Source organism: Cavia porcellus, unplaced genomic scaffold, assembly GCF_034190915.1.
Source record: "Cavia porcellus strain 051 isolate PalLab524CR breed Dunkin Hartley unplaced genomic scaffold, mCavPor4.1 scaffold_2, whole genome shotgun sequence".
In the NCBI taxonomy this organism is placed as follows: domain Eukaryota; kingdom Metazoa; phylum Chordata; class Mammalia; order Rodentia; family Caviidae; genus Cavia; species Cavia porcellus.
Window position 1 is genome coordinate 34,618,757 of NW_026947485.1, and position 16,003 is coordinate 34,634,759.

The following is a 16,003-nucleotide window of genomic DNA, read 5'->3' on the forward strand; positions in this document are numbered from 1 at the left end:
AAAGAGTAAAGAAATTTAATTACTTAATTTGCACAGAATTAAAGAGGACTAAAGGCATTCACAAACACATAAAAAATTAGTGAAATCTGGTAAGGTTGGTGGATTTCCTGGTCAATTTGTTAATTTTAATAATCAACTAAAGTTACAAGATCATCTCTGGGGAAAACTGGGCAGAAGATATGCAGAATTTCTCAGTGTTATTTCTTAGAATATCCTATGAAACTGCAATTATCTCAAAATAAATCCTTTTTAAGAAAAATGTCTAAGGAGATAAAAATATTTGAGAGAAAGTGACAAATACTGAAAATAGGCAAAGGAAATTTTCCTGAAGAAAATCAAAGCAAAGGAATAAGAAAATTTTAAAGATGAATTCAAGAAAACTTTCCTAAAATAAAAAAAAAACACTATACAAAACAGGGACATATATTACACCTAAAACATCCCAGAACAGCTAATATCAATATATAATTACTGGGCTTCAAAGAAGGAGGAAAAAAATAATAAACTAGAAAACCACAGCACGGGATAACAAATTATCAGATTTTGATAACACTGCTTTATGTATAAAGAAAATAAAGCAACATCTTTTAATATATTCAAGAAAGTATGAGCTATGAATTCTATATTTAGTGGAAATGACTTCCAAGTATGAAGAACACAAACTATCAATATGTAAGAATGATCTTAGAGCTCTTCCTGAGGAATCCTTTAGAAAACAAGCTTCATACAGTTAAAATGATTCAGCAGACATTAATATAAGGACCCATGAATAATAAATATGCAATTGCCTTAGACTAATGAGAACTAAGACTAAACGAGAACAAGAAAGAAAGTATAGCATGTAATGCCTATATGTCTCAACAATAAAAGTATAGGACACTACTTTTAAAAAGGAATGGTTTACAAAATATATGGAATAGGTAAATTCATGAACACAGATAGTCAATAAAAGGTTATTAGAGGCTTTGAACAGGGAAAGAGGTTGAATTGGTACAACATGGGCAACAATGCTTTTAATGACTTTCAGTGATCATGTTGATAATAGCATTGGGCTTTAAGAAATAAGTAATTATGGGATTTTGCAATTCTATCTTGCTCTGTGTGCTTGAGAAGTGAGATTCTTTGTGTGGGAGAAAAGAAAAGAGAGATGTGCTAGAGAGAAAGCTAGATAAAGGCTTAACTGTCATCCTGAAATTTAACTGTAGGTATCATTGTGAATTCAGGAGTTGTTGGTAGGTCTACCTAGACACAGGTAAGTAATTAGAACAGATGCAGACAAGTACAGATAGGATGGGTGGGTAGACGGATGATTGGATGGATAGATGGATGGATAAATAAATTAAAAAGATGTTCTTAGTTCTTTTCACTAAAAGGCTAGAAACAAAGATCAACTTAGCAGCAATGAGCATCACTAGTACTCAGATTAAAACTAGGAAGAGTACCATTTCTGACAAAAATCAGTGCTCTTAGAGAAATAGCTAATTTTAGATTTGGGACAAAACACATACAAGATGAGTTTGAGGAATTCTGTCATACCAAAGAGCAAGGAATCTATCAAAGGCTACCAAGTCAGTCAAGGTTTGTCTGTGTCCATCCTAAGATGGTATCCTAGCCCCAGTCATGCCAAAAGAGGGGCCAGTGATTCTCCAATAACATAACATACATTTCACAAGGTCCAGAGTCAAAATGACTTCTGGAGCCTGGTTTCTGGTGCTGCTAGAGAGCGATGCGTGGTTCAGAATGGGAAGAGGAAGGTCAGGCCTGCAGGTCAGCCCCTGCTCTAGAGTCGTGCTGCTGCAGTCTGGAACACCCAGGCCTGTTTGGTCTTTGCTCTTGTTTGTTTGACAACCAACAGTGATCAAGAAATACATGTTTATCAAAACACTACCGCAAATTATTGATACATGTTTTTATACAAATGTACCCCAAAGCATGAAACAAGTACCAATATTATAAACTAAAAAAAAATAATACAATGAGGATATAAATATACTTCTTTTAAATCAAATGTGCTTTTCTAGATGTATGTAAATCAATGATAAATCATTTCTCCTAGAGGGCTCTCATACACATATGAAACTGTCAATATCTACATTATTAAATTATACGTAAAACTCATGTCCTGGGTTACAAAATAAAACATTTTTCTCTCTGTGGGAAACCAACCAGGTAAGGTACAGGAGCAAATACCACATGAAGAAGAAAAGCCATTTATATCTAAGAGTTTTACAAGTATTTTTAAAGCGCCTTTGGGTATTGATAGAATTTCTGCATTATACTTATAGCATAAATGGCCATCTGCTCCAACAGATTGTTTAAAAAGAAATGAAGAAACCGTGGTAAATCTGTCTTCAAATTTAGAGGTGAGAGACTCTATTCATGTGTTCAACCAAGCTGAGCCGCTCCTCCCTGCTGGGTTGATTGTAGCTCAGTGCAATGACTATTTCAGGCTTCCCTGAGGCTAGCTGGGCTTCCTTCAAGGGACTCCCTAATAGTCTGAATTCATCGAATGCTCTTTGGCTGGGGTGTTTAGCATTCTTTCACACCAAGGGAAGATTTATAATGGATATAAATGAGCACAATTTTCTGTTAATGAGGTTGTTTGTGATAATTTCCTAAGGCAGAAAAGTTGACAAACTTTTTGAAGATTTCACTGTCATATTGCTCAGCATATGAGGGGCCAGATGAAGAATGAAGACCGAGCAGCTCATCATCACACTTGAGAAGATACTAACCAGTGAGGAGTAAGCTGCATATTCAAGTACGTGACAACATGCCATGACTGAGGAGCAAAGTCTTCCCAATAAAGACTGGGCCCATCCCCCTTGGGAAGGGGTAAAGGCAGCACTTACAGGAAACTAAAGGACACAAAATAGAGGGCTAAAGAAAATGAGGTGCTTCCCTGCTTGCCTATGGAGTAATAATAAATACCTGTCAAAGATCCTCTGAGGCTGCATCACACTGTTGACAACATGGGTCAGGTGATCCTGGGCTGCGACCATTTCAGGAGGAGGGTCATACTTATTCACTGCTGCGACCTTTTCCAGAATTAGAAGTGTAAAAGGGGAAAAAAGACAATGTTTAGGTTTTCTTTAATGAAGTGGTGAAGACAAACAACCAGTTATACAAAATAATTTAACACATAACCATGAGACCTTGTATTCAATCTTCACGTCAACTCTTAACTTTCCTAAAAACTAACTAATGATAATTATTTTAAAATATTGCATGGAGTCTTCTGAACCCTTACTTCTTTATATTCCCTCATTTGGAAGGGAAAAAGGAGAAAAGAAATCCTGAAGTTCATGGTTACTTTTAGTCTAGCAAACATTCCAACTTGTAGTGGAAGAGGGAGTAAAACATATTAGATTCTAGGTGGCTGGTCCTCCTCATACCATCTCACCAAGAATCTTCCCCATGATTTTGCATCCTCTCCATACTTCTTATTTTAGCTTAACTTTCTCTAGTTGAAGATATAAAGAAAGATTTTTTTAAAAATGTGATGAATGTTTAAATAAAAATGTTTCAGTGTGTTCTCATCTATTTGATTCACCAGATTTGGTACCATGTGACTTCTGGCTCACCTACAATACCAAAATGATCATGAAAGGAAAATGTTTTGAATTGATTCGGGCATAGGACAGCCATAACAATACAATGAAAGCCACTTAGGAAAGAGGACTTCCAGAAGTGCTGCAGAAAATGGCCAGGACGATGGGTTGTGCTCAAAGTGAGGGGAGGTATATTGAGGAGGATTAGTAACAAGAGTCTTTTACTTTAATACTATTTTTGAAAAATTTTTAAGATATGCACTGTATTTTTTGTCACAGCTTATAGAGGTCTTTTCTTCATAATATACAGTTCTTTGTCTTTGGCAGTCATTTAAACACATCATGCTCAGCTACCATGCTTTTCCTTAATACATGCTTTAACTCTTATTTCCTTTGCAAAATGTTGATGGAAAAGAGAAACCTAAGTGCCTTTGAGTGTGAGAAAAACAATAGTGAAGCATCTGTATCTGCTTTTAACCAAAACTGCAGAAAGGCATCCATGAGATGTAGTATGGGCCTTTCTGGGTATCTATGCTTGTTTTGATTCCTATCTCAAATTTGAATCCAGTGTAAGGAATCCCTCATTAGTAGGGATCTCAGCTGTCATCAGCCACTAAGGGATGACAAAGCAGTTACTGTGGTAATATGGAGAGAGGAGGGTCCTGGCATGCAAGATCTGGTTACTCTGAAATTGTGTGACCAAATAAATCACTATTTTAAAGGGCAAAATTAAAGGACTTAAAATATCAGAGTAGTGACTTATTTAAGTACCTTTATATTGTATGCTAGATTTTATTGTTAAATGAAGTTTTAGAGTAGCAGAATCATATACCCTATGAATAGGATAGTCATCCAAACTACTGGTCTGCCACAAAATGACCTAGTAAGAGGATAAAAAGAATGCTATTTTTATTCCTTACTATCAAGCTTCCCATTGTACCAACAGCTGGCCTTCCATCATGTTTGTGTTGCTATCAATACTCTGCTCTGTTTGTTTGTTTGTTTGTGTGTGTGTGTGTGTGTGTGTGTGTGTGTGTGTGTGTGTATGTATGTGTGTGTGTGTGTGTGTTTATGTTGCCGGGGATTGAACTCAGGACCTTTGGCCTGAGCTACATCCCCAGTCCTTTATTTATTTATTATTTTAAGACAGGGATTTCCTGAGTTGCTAATTGCACAGGTTAGGCCCAAACTTAGGGTCCTCCTACCTCAGCTTCCAGGGTGCTGGGATTACAGATGTGCATCACCACATCCAGTCAAGTGCCCAGCTTTACAGAAGGCTCAACTGAGATCCTAGCCTAAGACAAGGAATCAGCCCCAAAATAAAGAATTAATTTATTTACTGGTGCACATCTCCTTGATCGATTATATTGGTCTCACACCTGGCAGCATAAATTTTTGAGCATATCAATCCATAAGCACATGAAATGACATGATTGTGTACCTTTTCTTCCACTTTAATTTTCTTCTTATCTAATTCTGTTAATCGCAGTAGCATAAATATTACAAAGAGCCAGTATTCAGATTTCTCCTGCAAAAAATATCAAGAAGAATATTCAGTTGCCTTCCTTCTCCCAGTTCACAAGCACCAGCATGCTGTTCTTAGAAGCTCAGTCTTTCACCTCTCCCCTGCCATCCCCGCACACCTCCTACATTTTTACGCTTACCCCTCCCCTCAATTAACAACTCAGATGCAAACTGTGCGTTGTAATTTAGAAAGCTCTTCAAATATGCACATCTTATTCATCTCCCTATGAGTTGAGCAGGGTAGGCAAGATTATCCTCATTTCTAAAGAGGGAAACAACCAAACTTTAGAAACGCAAAGCATCACCTACCTAAATTCAACCAGAGGAACTCAAACCCTTACTTCTAATGCTAAAGAGTTTTATTCTTGTAAATGATGAGACTTTACAGTTTATTATTTCATTTTTCTTTTTTATATTCTTTTGTATTCATTTGTATCATTCGCTCTGAATATGTCCTACAACAAAATTTTATTTATTTGTAAAACAAATTCTTTATTATTTCCTACCATCTGCTTCATTACTGTAGTTTTGTTTTTTGCTAAGAAGTAGAGTTAAGATATTACTAGATGTTCTCTTTCTTTTTTTAATTTTATTTAAGGATAAAAAGAAAAAAAAACAGAAAAAGGGTACAAGTTATACAGAATTTCAGAAAAATAAACAATAGGAAATCACTAGTTAATAGATTACATATTGTCATCTTAGAAATAGTTGTTCAAATTACAAAATTAAAGCATATAAAGTTGACATTCAAACAGTGAGACTGCAAACAGTTCTGTTCAATGATCCAACAAAACTCAGTAATATGGTTAACTATCGTATACACTTAAATATACATGCAGTTATATCCTTTAGAGCACTTTCTTTTCCTCTCTTTTGTACAATGACAATTACACATTTTGGGCTTTATTACTCCCACAGTTCTTATTATTTTTTTTGAAGGGAATAAAACTAAATGTGACATAACAAAACAGAGTCAGACAAATCAAAAGGATGGACATAACACATACTGTAAAAACAAAAAACAAGGTGATCAGCAATGGTTACCATAATGCCTCTTGTTATCTTAAAAAGAACTGCCTATATCATAGATGAGAATGTGCATGAGGCAAATATCTAGGTTCCCAACTCAAATAAATGAGGAGATGGAGATGCTAAATACCCTGATTAGATCAATACACATTGTACACATGTACATATGTATTGAATTATCACACCACACCCCACGAGTCTATACAATTAGTGTGCATGAATTTAACCTTTTTAAAGTTTATGTTATATACTTCCAAATGTACATGCTGTGGGAGGCGTCATATATGATGTTAACGTACATGCAAGGGCTTGTGCAGTTTACACAGGTGTATGCATGAACACTTCCCATTGATCTGAAACTGGGATGTGATGAGGCCATTAAGCCCTGTTCCTTAACTTCCAAAGATGCTTTAAATTGCCTGCTACTATTCCCATACCAGCCATTTTTATTTTTTAATTTTTCCTATATAGAATCAAGATATACACAGAGAAAGGTACTGAAAAATACATAGCCAAGAGCCAATGGAAGGATATGTAATGAAGGATAAACAATGTTATGGATTGTATCTAGACATCCCCCCAAAGCCTCATGCAGTCATGGGTGGGGCTTTTCAGAAGTGGCTGGCTGGATACAGTGTGTGTGATGCTGAGACTGAGGATATAATGCTGAGACTGATTCATGGTGCAATCCCCACGGTACCCTCACCAGTACACCACTCTGGGTGTGAGTGCTACCTGCCCTAAGGAGCACAAAGAGGGCTCCTGTTGCCATTTGCTGCTTGCTACGTTGCTGTTTTGCCATTCTCTGCCTTTCATGAACTATTTCTCCTCTTCAGTGCCCCTCTGCCAAGCCACCTGCCTTGAAGCCAACCAACTATGAACTAAAACCTCTACAAATGATGAGTTATAATAAACCTCTCCTCCTTTAACTTTGAGTGTTGGGTATTTTGTCTCAGAAATGAGAAAAGTAATTAATACAGACAAAGAGGGAAGGAAAGAGAACAGGAAAATGGATTTATAAATAAAGATAAACCTGAACAAAACATCCCTGAAACTTAAATCACAGAGATTAAAAACCACTAGGACAATGATGGCAAATCTTTTAGAGATGAGTGCCCAAACTGCAGTCCAAAACCCACTTTTTTATTGTAAAGTGTCACCACTGCAATTAAACCTGAGTGTTGAGGTTTTAGTTCCAAAAATACAAGTCACACATTAACATCTTTTCTTTTAAAAGAAAAACAAATAACACATGTGCCATAGCTTCACCACCACAGCTGAAATAGAGGTATGTAACTTGGTTCTATCAGTACATATTTTACAATCTAGCCAATTGCCAATTTCATGGCTATATCTGTTTCCCCTGTTGTAGGATAGGTACCCTATTCTGCCTACTCCTCTGCCGTCTTGCATCATTTACTGTGAAAGGACTTTTCTCTGCAGTCTGATTAGCTCCCTCCTGTCATCTTAGCACCTCCTGAGATGCATCCTAAATGACCACACAGAGCAGGTAAATGACATTCAGCGTTGGGCTTTTCTCTGACATTGATGCCATGTCACAGCTTGTTAGTCACAAAGATCTGATTTCTTGAAAAACAAGATGGTTTAGGGGCTACTTAATCCTTCTATTTGATTCCTAAGAGACAGAGAATAAAGATTTTTAAAATACTGTGTTCATATTCTTGATATTCTTTGTCAAAAGTACTTCTTAAAGAAAAAATATTCCAGAATCGTCCTCGTCTCTTTCCCCTCCTGAGATATGGAAATGATTACTCTCACCTGAATGGGATTTCTTCGAAGATTGAGAATTCGAAGGATTGGAAGATTTTCAATGTATTTTATTTCATCCAGTTCAGCAATCTGTTTAAGCAAAGAAAAAAAGACTATCAACAGACAATGCACAACGCCCAAAGACAATAGAGAATATGATAAAACAGGAGTCACTTTGGATCCTTTAAATTCAACTTATTGAAAACTTGCTCTGCTGAGTATCTTGCTTTTAATGAGGATTCCACAGAGCTACTGAACACACACGGCCACAATTCCTTTGTCTCGCAAGAGAACAGTAAGCTTCTTTCTCTTACCCTTTATTTAAGTACAAGCAAAATGGCATGTGCAGTAAGAGAAACAGTTTGAAGATGCCTGCAAGAATGACTCGGTTCCCCCTTCCTGTCCTAACCCTCTTGCACTACTCCAAACATCACACCCCAGCCTGGCTTCCACTCTGCCCTTGTCATTCATATGGCGCTATCACTTTTTCCATAAGAAAGAATTATTTTTTATTTTATTTTAAAAGGAAAAAAAACAATGGTACAAAATTTCAAAACAAGATTGTAAGAGAGTAACAACGGATAGTACATTGGGTATTATTATCTTCAAAGTAGTTGCTCATATAACAAGATATAGGCATAAAAATTGATCAGTCTAGGCACAAAACTTTCTTTTCAATAGCCTAATAGCAATTAGTCATATAACTATCTTAACTATTTTGTATATATATAATTTTTCCTTTTCCCTTCCTTCTTTTCTCCTGTCTCTGTCCCAGTTTCTCTTTCCTTTTGAACAGTTTCCATTTCACAATATCTACTGTACACTCTGGAGCTTATTTACTCCTTCAGTTTCTTACACTAAGGAGACAATATTATATTTATACATGTGAGTCTGATTCATTTCACTTACAAGTATGGTCTCAAATTGTATCCATTTCCCTATAAACGTCTCAAGTTTATCCTTCTTTATAGCTGAATAGTACTCCATTGTATAAAAATACCACACCTTTTTAGCCATTCAAGAGAAAATTATTTTGAGGAAAAGTGAAATTAAAAATTATAAGCTGTATTTCTTGATGGATCTTTGTTCTTCATCTTAATTTTTTTGCTGAATTGTAGGTTTATCCTATACACTTTTCTATATAGGTTATGTTTCATGATTTTTAGAAACAAGAGAAGAAAAGATTGCCTGGCAGGACCCAAGATGGGGTTTGAGTTACCTGAAATTTCCACCAAAATAAACACAGATGTTTCAATTGAAATTTCCTATAATAAGTAAAATAATAATTATAATAATTTCAATATATATAATAATTTCAATAATTCAATAATTTCAATAATAGTTTCAATAAATATAATAATTTCAAGTGTAGTTAACAAATTTTTGCAGTTAATGTGCTGGTTGATCTTGATTATAAACTTGGCTGGTTGAACTGAGAAACATGTAGGAAATTGGTACAGCACACCTCGGGGTGTGTCTATGAGGGCGCTTCCTGAGACATCTTGCGTGTACTGGAGGTAGGTAGCATGCAACAGGGTGAGAGCTCCGTGGAACAAAACTATAACGGGGAGCGAGACCACCTCAGGCTCTCGCCCTTCTGCTTCCTGGTCGCCATGAGGTAAACAGCCTTTCGCCACCCCGCACTTCTGCCATGATGTGCTTCCTCCCCAGAGGCCCAAGAAGAATGGAATCAGCTGACCATGGACTAACACCTCTGAAACCATGAGCCAAAATAAATCTTTTCTCATTTTCTCAAGTATTTTGCTACAGTGACAAAAAACTAACACAGTTAATCATCTCTTTTTATTTCTGTTCTTTACCTAAATCATTTCTGTGTGCATTATAAAAGCATTCCAACAGCAAGGTCATCAAATACCCTTGAGTTATTTAACCACAAAATTCAGCTAACTGTAAATAATTCCAGAGCTAAATCAAGCAATGAACATATGCATCATGTCCAGAGGATGTCATTTTAAAAGATACAATATGAAAGGTAAACTCTAAAGTTATACTATACCATCTGTACACATTAATATGGTTAGAGCGATGTTATGCTATTAAATATATAATATGTATCTTTTTCCATAGACTGTCCACAGACTGTTATTTGGATCATCTTCAAGAAAATACATCAAAGCTTTTATATAGTGTTATCCAGGAAGATGGAAAGTAAGCTTGGTTCATGTTGCTGTATCAGAACTTTTGAGTAGTAAATTGATTTTCCTCTAGTATAGAGCTCTTGTTCTTGGTCCTAAAATGAATGTAAGAAGAAATATATTCCTGCATGCATCATGTCTCACCAACCAGTTCCGGTCATGTGCACCTTCATGTACTACTGGCAAACACAGAAATGGAAGTAGTCTTTCTGCAGTGCAATCTGATGTGTAAACATATACATAAACTGTGAACTTCAAGGGGTTTACACTAAAAAGATCATCAGACAGGCAAAAACTAGTTACAAAAACATTTATTAGTCTAAAGTGAAAAGTTCCTCAGGTCTTAAGAACAATATCATCATGTGATTAAGTGAATTATAACGCAGTCTCATAGTAGGAACACTTTGCACTTATTTCAGGCGGTGGGGATATCTGTGGTGACTGATGTGGAAGGCTCTGAATACATTATAGAGCCACGAATACGGGGATCATGGACTATATAAATGCGTGTTACCACTATCATGTCAGCTGGGATCAGTGAGACTTTTGAGAGTCAGATGTAGGGATCCAACTTTCCTCCCTATCCTTCCAAAGGTGTGGTGAGGTTTGTAAGAAGAAACAAGAATGGGGTAGCTGAGCTTTAAGCTCCCACTTCAGCCAAATTAGCTTAGTGCAGCAGACACTCCTCCTGCATGTGTCCCCCGCCATGCTGCACAACCTCGCCCCATCCTCTCTCCTCACATCCTCTCTACAAAAGGTCAGAGCCCCACGATTGTGCTTATACAGCAGGCAGAGGCACAGCAGTACTCCTAACCACTGAAAGTGAAAGATGCCAGAAAAGTTATATCCTCACAATAATTTCAGTCATTTGCTGCCAACAATATCCTACCAGCACCTTCTGAGTCCTCCCTGGACTCTAGGGGCTTCTTTTTACACAAGAAGTAAAAGGAAGGAAACAGAGAACCTTCCCAATTCTTGTTTTTGTCATTTTTTGGCCATGCCCTCTAAACACCACCATCCAGATCTAAAGGAGCCTGATCAGGTTTTTCTTAAACACACACACACACACACACACACACACACACACACACACCTTTAGGAAAGAACTGAGTGTGGTTAAATTAAAGTTTTTTCACTGAATGAATCTTTGTAGTAAAATAGTGGTTTTCAATCTGTGGGGCTCTGTCACCTAAATAATGAAGAAGAAGGTGATCACGATGATGATAATGACGGTTACTGGCCTAAAAATCAACAAGTGCAGCGGGTGTGGTGGTGCACATCTGTATTCCAAGCACTCTGAGAAATTGAGGCAGAAATATCACAAGTTTAAGTCCAGCCTGGGCAACACAGCAACTTAGTGAAAATAAAAAAAAATTTAAAAAGAATCGAGGACATAGTTCAACGCAATGGTCCTAGGTCCAATCCCTAGTATAAATAAATAAATAAATGGACCAACCTGACCAATGAAACAGTGTAGTTTAAAAACCAAACCACAAATAAGCAAGAAATGTGCTCAGCAGAACTATCAATTAAATGAATTAATGAATACAAGTTATTTAGCATAATGTTGGGTAAGTACTCAACAAAGAGTAGCTTATTATTATGAGATATTAGGGTGAAAATAAATTTAAAATTTTGCTTTAATTATACCTCAAGATAAATTACATATTAAGGCTTGAAGGTAATTTTAAAAAACCAAAAAATAAATTTGAATCTATCAGATTTAGAATATAAAAAGACTTCATAAAAATTATAAAAATAATAAAGACACAAAATACTGATTTATTTTATAAATTATCTTAATAAATGTACCAAAGTTTCTTAAGCACAATGAAAAGCAAAGAACCAATAGATAATAGTTTAAGGTCTGAACAGACCTTTTTGGATTTTTTTAATACAAGGTCTCACTACATAGTTCAGGCTGCCCTGAACTCACTGTGAAGACCAAGCTGGCCTCAAACTCGGCAATTCTCCTGCCACAGCCTCCCAAATGCTGAGATTACAGGTGTGTACTACCAATGCCCGGTTTGAATAGACAATTTTTAAAAAGGAATCAAATGGTTAACAAAAAAGTTTAATCTCACTGATAATCAAAGAATCATAAAAAATAGAATATATGCTATAATTTTCTTTACTAATCTGATGTAACTTTAAATATTTGCTGACAACAGTATAGTAAGATATGGCTATAACAAGGTATTTTAACTTCATACACTGCAGTGGAGTATTACTAGTATGAACCTTCAGGAAATACATCAACAGTATTTAAATGATCGAACTCAGTATTGGTATGTCTGAGAATACACCCTAAGGAAGTAACTAAAACAATGTAAAGATTTATGTATAATATGTAACATTATTTTTAATAATAAGTCATGAACAACATAAATTTCAAGAAATAAATGACTTGATAAGCCTAGATATATTCCTAGCACTCTGGGAGGTTGAGGCAGAAAAACTGCAAGTTTGCCTCCAGCCTGGGCATGTTAGGGACTCAGTGAGACCCTGTCACAAAACTAAGAATAATAAAGGACTTAGATTTAACTCAATGTGAAAGCCTAAGTTCAATTTCCAGTACTTGACAAAAATCTATATATATCAGTAATAGACTAGCAACTATTAAATCAGATTTTTTGAGAAAATTTGTCTCCCATATAAGAATTAGATATCTGTCTCAGACCAGCCACAAAAATATATCCCAGTTAAAAACCAAACAGGAAAAAAAAATCTTGAAATTATAGACTATTTAAAACCTTAGGATATAAAGAAATTTCTTAGGTGAAATATGCATACAAACAGAAATTACAAAATTAAATATAATTTTCGGCCTTCATTCCCCATTTCCCAGGTGCACAGCTTCGCTTAGTGTATGAGGACTGCCGTGTCGGTTCCTAGAACTGCCATGACAAATTCCCACAAACCTGGAGGCCAAAGAAACACAAACCTACTCTCACAGTTCTAGAGACCTGAAGCCGAGGGTGAAGGTGTAACCAGGCCCGTTCTGCAGAGCTGGAGGAGAACCCTTCCTTGCCTCGTCCAGCTCTGGCAGCCCCAGCGCCTGAGCTTTTAGCAACACAGCTCCCACCTCTGCCTCCCCAAGGAGCTCCCACCTCCGCCTTCCCAAGGCCACATGGCCTCTCCCGTGTGCACCAGTTTTCTTCCACTGTGTCTCTTACAAGCACATTGCATTTAGGGCCACTCTAATTTCAGGATGACTTCTTGAGATTCTCAACTTGGCTCACCTGTAAATACTCCTTGTCCAAACAAAAACACACTCATAGATTCCTGGCAGGGAGGGCCTGGTCATATCTCTTAGAGACCACAATTTAACTTACTCTACTTCACCAGGATGCCTTCCAGGAGAAGTCACTCCAGGCCACGTCACAGAAGGCTGGCATGGTGCAGCAGGGCTGGAGAGAGACATCTGCTCTAAAGTTTAGGGAAAATGGATATCCTCAGGAATCTCTCTGAACCTTCTTTCTCCTTCCTTACTACTTTCTGCCTTACTGAAGGTCTCATCTCAGCTAAAACAGCTCTTCTGATATTCCATCCTTGTATCCTCTCTACACCTACTAAGGAAATGTTCATGCCTCCTTTTATCATAGTCTTTTCAAAATCTTCCCCGTGTACATTAAGCACCAACCAAGTATTGAAGGCAAATCTGAGTGCCCCTGAGAGTTATAAGTTCAGTCAACAAACACTCTTAAGCCCCAGTAATGAACCAGGGACTGCACAAAGTGAACAAGAAAAAGTTTCTGAGCTCATGAAGCTAACATCAGAGTGACAAAGACAGAAACTCTTAAAAGATGCTGAGCATATGATATGCTATGATTTCAGGCAGTTATAAGTACTAATGGTAAATAAAGCAGTTGAAGGGATTAAAAAAAAACAAAGAGGGGTTGGTGGGGAGGCCAGAGGTGGCCAGAAGCCATCTTTGAAGGTTTGACAGAATCCTAAATGAAGTGGTGAACTGTTTTGAAAATTTTGGGAAAAGATTCTAGCAGAGATGCCAGATAAATCCAGGGGAAAGATTCCAATAGAAGTGCCATATCTAAGAAGCCCCTCAGGTGGAAATAAGCTCGGTCTGTATGAGACTCGGAAGAAAATGTGGGCAACTTGCCATTCTAACCTCCTTCTGAAAGGAGCACTTAGCTCTAGGTACTTGACCTGAAGTGCGGTCCTGGGTCCCCAGTCAAGTGGACTGGCTTGGATAGGCTTTCTTGTGCTCACCTAACCCAGTCAGGCACGTCTCTTACTTGCCTTAGCAGGATGACTTCATTCCATGAACCCAGGTCACCGAGTAAGACAAGTTCATCACCATGAAACAGGCCATGAGTTGGAAATTACAGGCAAAGAGTAAAACCATGAAAGCCTCAGCCTGAAAGCTCCAAAAGTACCTGGAAAAGTGGAAAGGCAACACCAGGACCTGGGCTCCAAATGCACGTCCAGCAGAGCGCTAAGGCTACCTAGAGAGACTAAGTTGCCGGAAAAGCGTCTGCTCTCTGTATAACTACACCACCTCAGGCTGACTGGTTTGCCGTCTTCTTCCATGTGAAGAAGATACAGACCACAAAGGAGCCTCCTTCCTGTCTGAACCTTGTGACAGGGTACCAGGCACTGCCAGGCCAAATGGTCATGAATTCTACAACTGGACACTTGGGCCAGATAGAAGGAAGATAATTTTAGCAGGAGATCTGATCATTCCAGCATTTCCTATACCCAGCACTGGCTGTCTCTATATCCAAGGTGGCAGTCTCTAGAGGCCTCAGAGTCCCCATCTACTACAACCTCTCTTTTTTCAGACTTAACAAATATAAATTAAAAGAGCTATCAAGTTGGCTTAGGATTCAGATTCATTGTTCCCACTCGCAGCAATGAGACAGGGTAATGTCCATGCACTGCTTGCCTGACAAATTAAATGTCATATATCGCTGGACAGAAAGAAGCAAGGACAACTCTATAAAGAATTCCTACCCATATGAATCATTGCTAAAATAGAGTGCAATCATGGTGTTCAAGGAGAATGGCCAAGGCCCTCTACAAGGACTAGGAGGGTAAATAAATGCACTGGTTACTTAGGACTAAACTTTTTCCTTGTTTCTCTTATTTTTCTCAATATTATTTTGGTGATCTGTACAGAAACTTACAAAATAAAATAAGGATGACAATAAGACTCAATGAAGTTACCCAGCATTCTCCAAGTCGCTCAGACCAATATCCTGTGGCCAGAGAAAAGACAGAGATTATAATAGAGCCATTTGACATGTCTTAAAAGATAGTCATGATGTAAATGTAACAGGAATTGCGAAGTGGAGAGTAACAAAGGTCTCTGAGTTGCCAGCTGACAATAAATACTTGCAAAGGACAGACATGCAAATGACCACATGACCAGGCCATGCTTCAGTGGTTAAAACAAGTAAGCAACATGAAAATGCTACCAATATAATAATATTCCTAATGCCACATTAATCAGACAAGAAGCAAAAGCTATACCATGTCGCTTTTACATGATAAAGTTTCCATCTCTAATGCATAGAACTCTCAGTCATCCTGGAAAATCTCCGAGGAACAATTCAGGTGGCTCAGAGAATATCTCAAAGCACTGTGGGTTGCTCCCCAGCCCTCCCAGGGGGAAGCCAGGGAGTTAGTTATCTTCGGGGATCCAACTGTTGCCAAAGGAGATTCTCTGGGGCATGTGGCCACTTTTCAAAATACAGTCTCTTTCACATTTGGACAATATGAACATCTTTCTTCTTTTAAGGATGAAAAGTCTCAAGATGGAAGAGAACAATACACTATTTGTGAAGGGTTTCTAGACTGGCAGCCTCCAATACAGTAGCTACTAGCCACATGTGGCTACTTAGCACACTTTAAGTATGGCTAGGATCGAGTGAGATGCCCTCTAAGTGTAAAGTTACACACCTGAAGTAAAAAACTCATTGTAAGACTGCAGAAGGAAAATATCTCATCAGT

The 16,003-nt window shown here is 37.6% G+C and overlaps 1 protein-coding gene across 9 annotated transcripts in view; it reads right to left on the bottom strand.

The window, feature by feature from the left end:
• The window catches only part of Lrguk (leucine rich repeats and guanylate kinase domain containing), a 126,928-nt gene that overhangs the window by 67,813 nt on the left and 43,112 nt on the right, over nt 1-16,003 (bottom strand). For all 9 annotated transcript variants that reach the window (XR_010044687.1, XR_010044686.1, XM_063240535.1 and 6 more), the window contains 3 exons: nt 7,884-7,964; nt 4,993-5,079; nt 2,932-3,038 (listed from right to left, as the gene is read on the bottom strand). Coding sequence is in view for 7 of the 9 variants with exons in the window: in XM_063240535.1 (XP_063096605.1) it covers nt 2,932-3,038; nt 4,993-5,079; nt 7,884-7,964 (275 nt within the window). In the remaining 2 variants the exon portion in view is untranslated. The remainder of the gene's footprint in view (nt 1-2,931; nt 3,039-4,992; nt 5,080-7,883; nt 7,965-16,003) is intronic.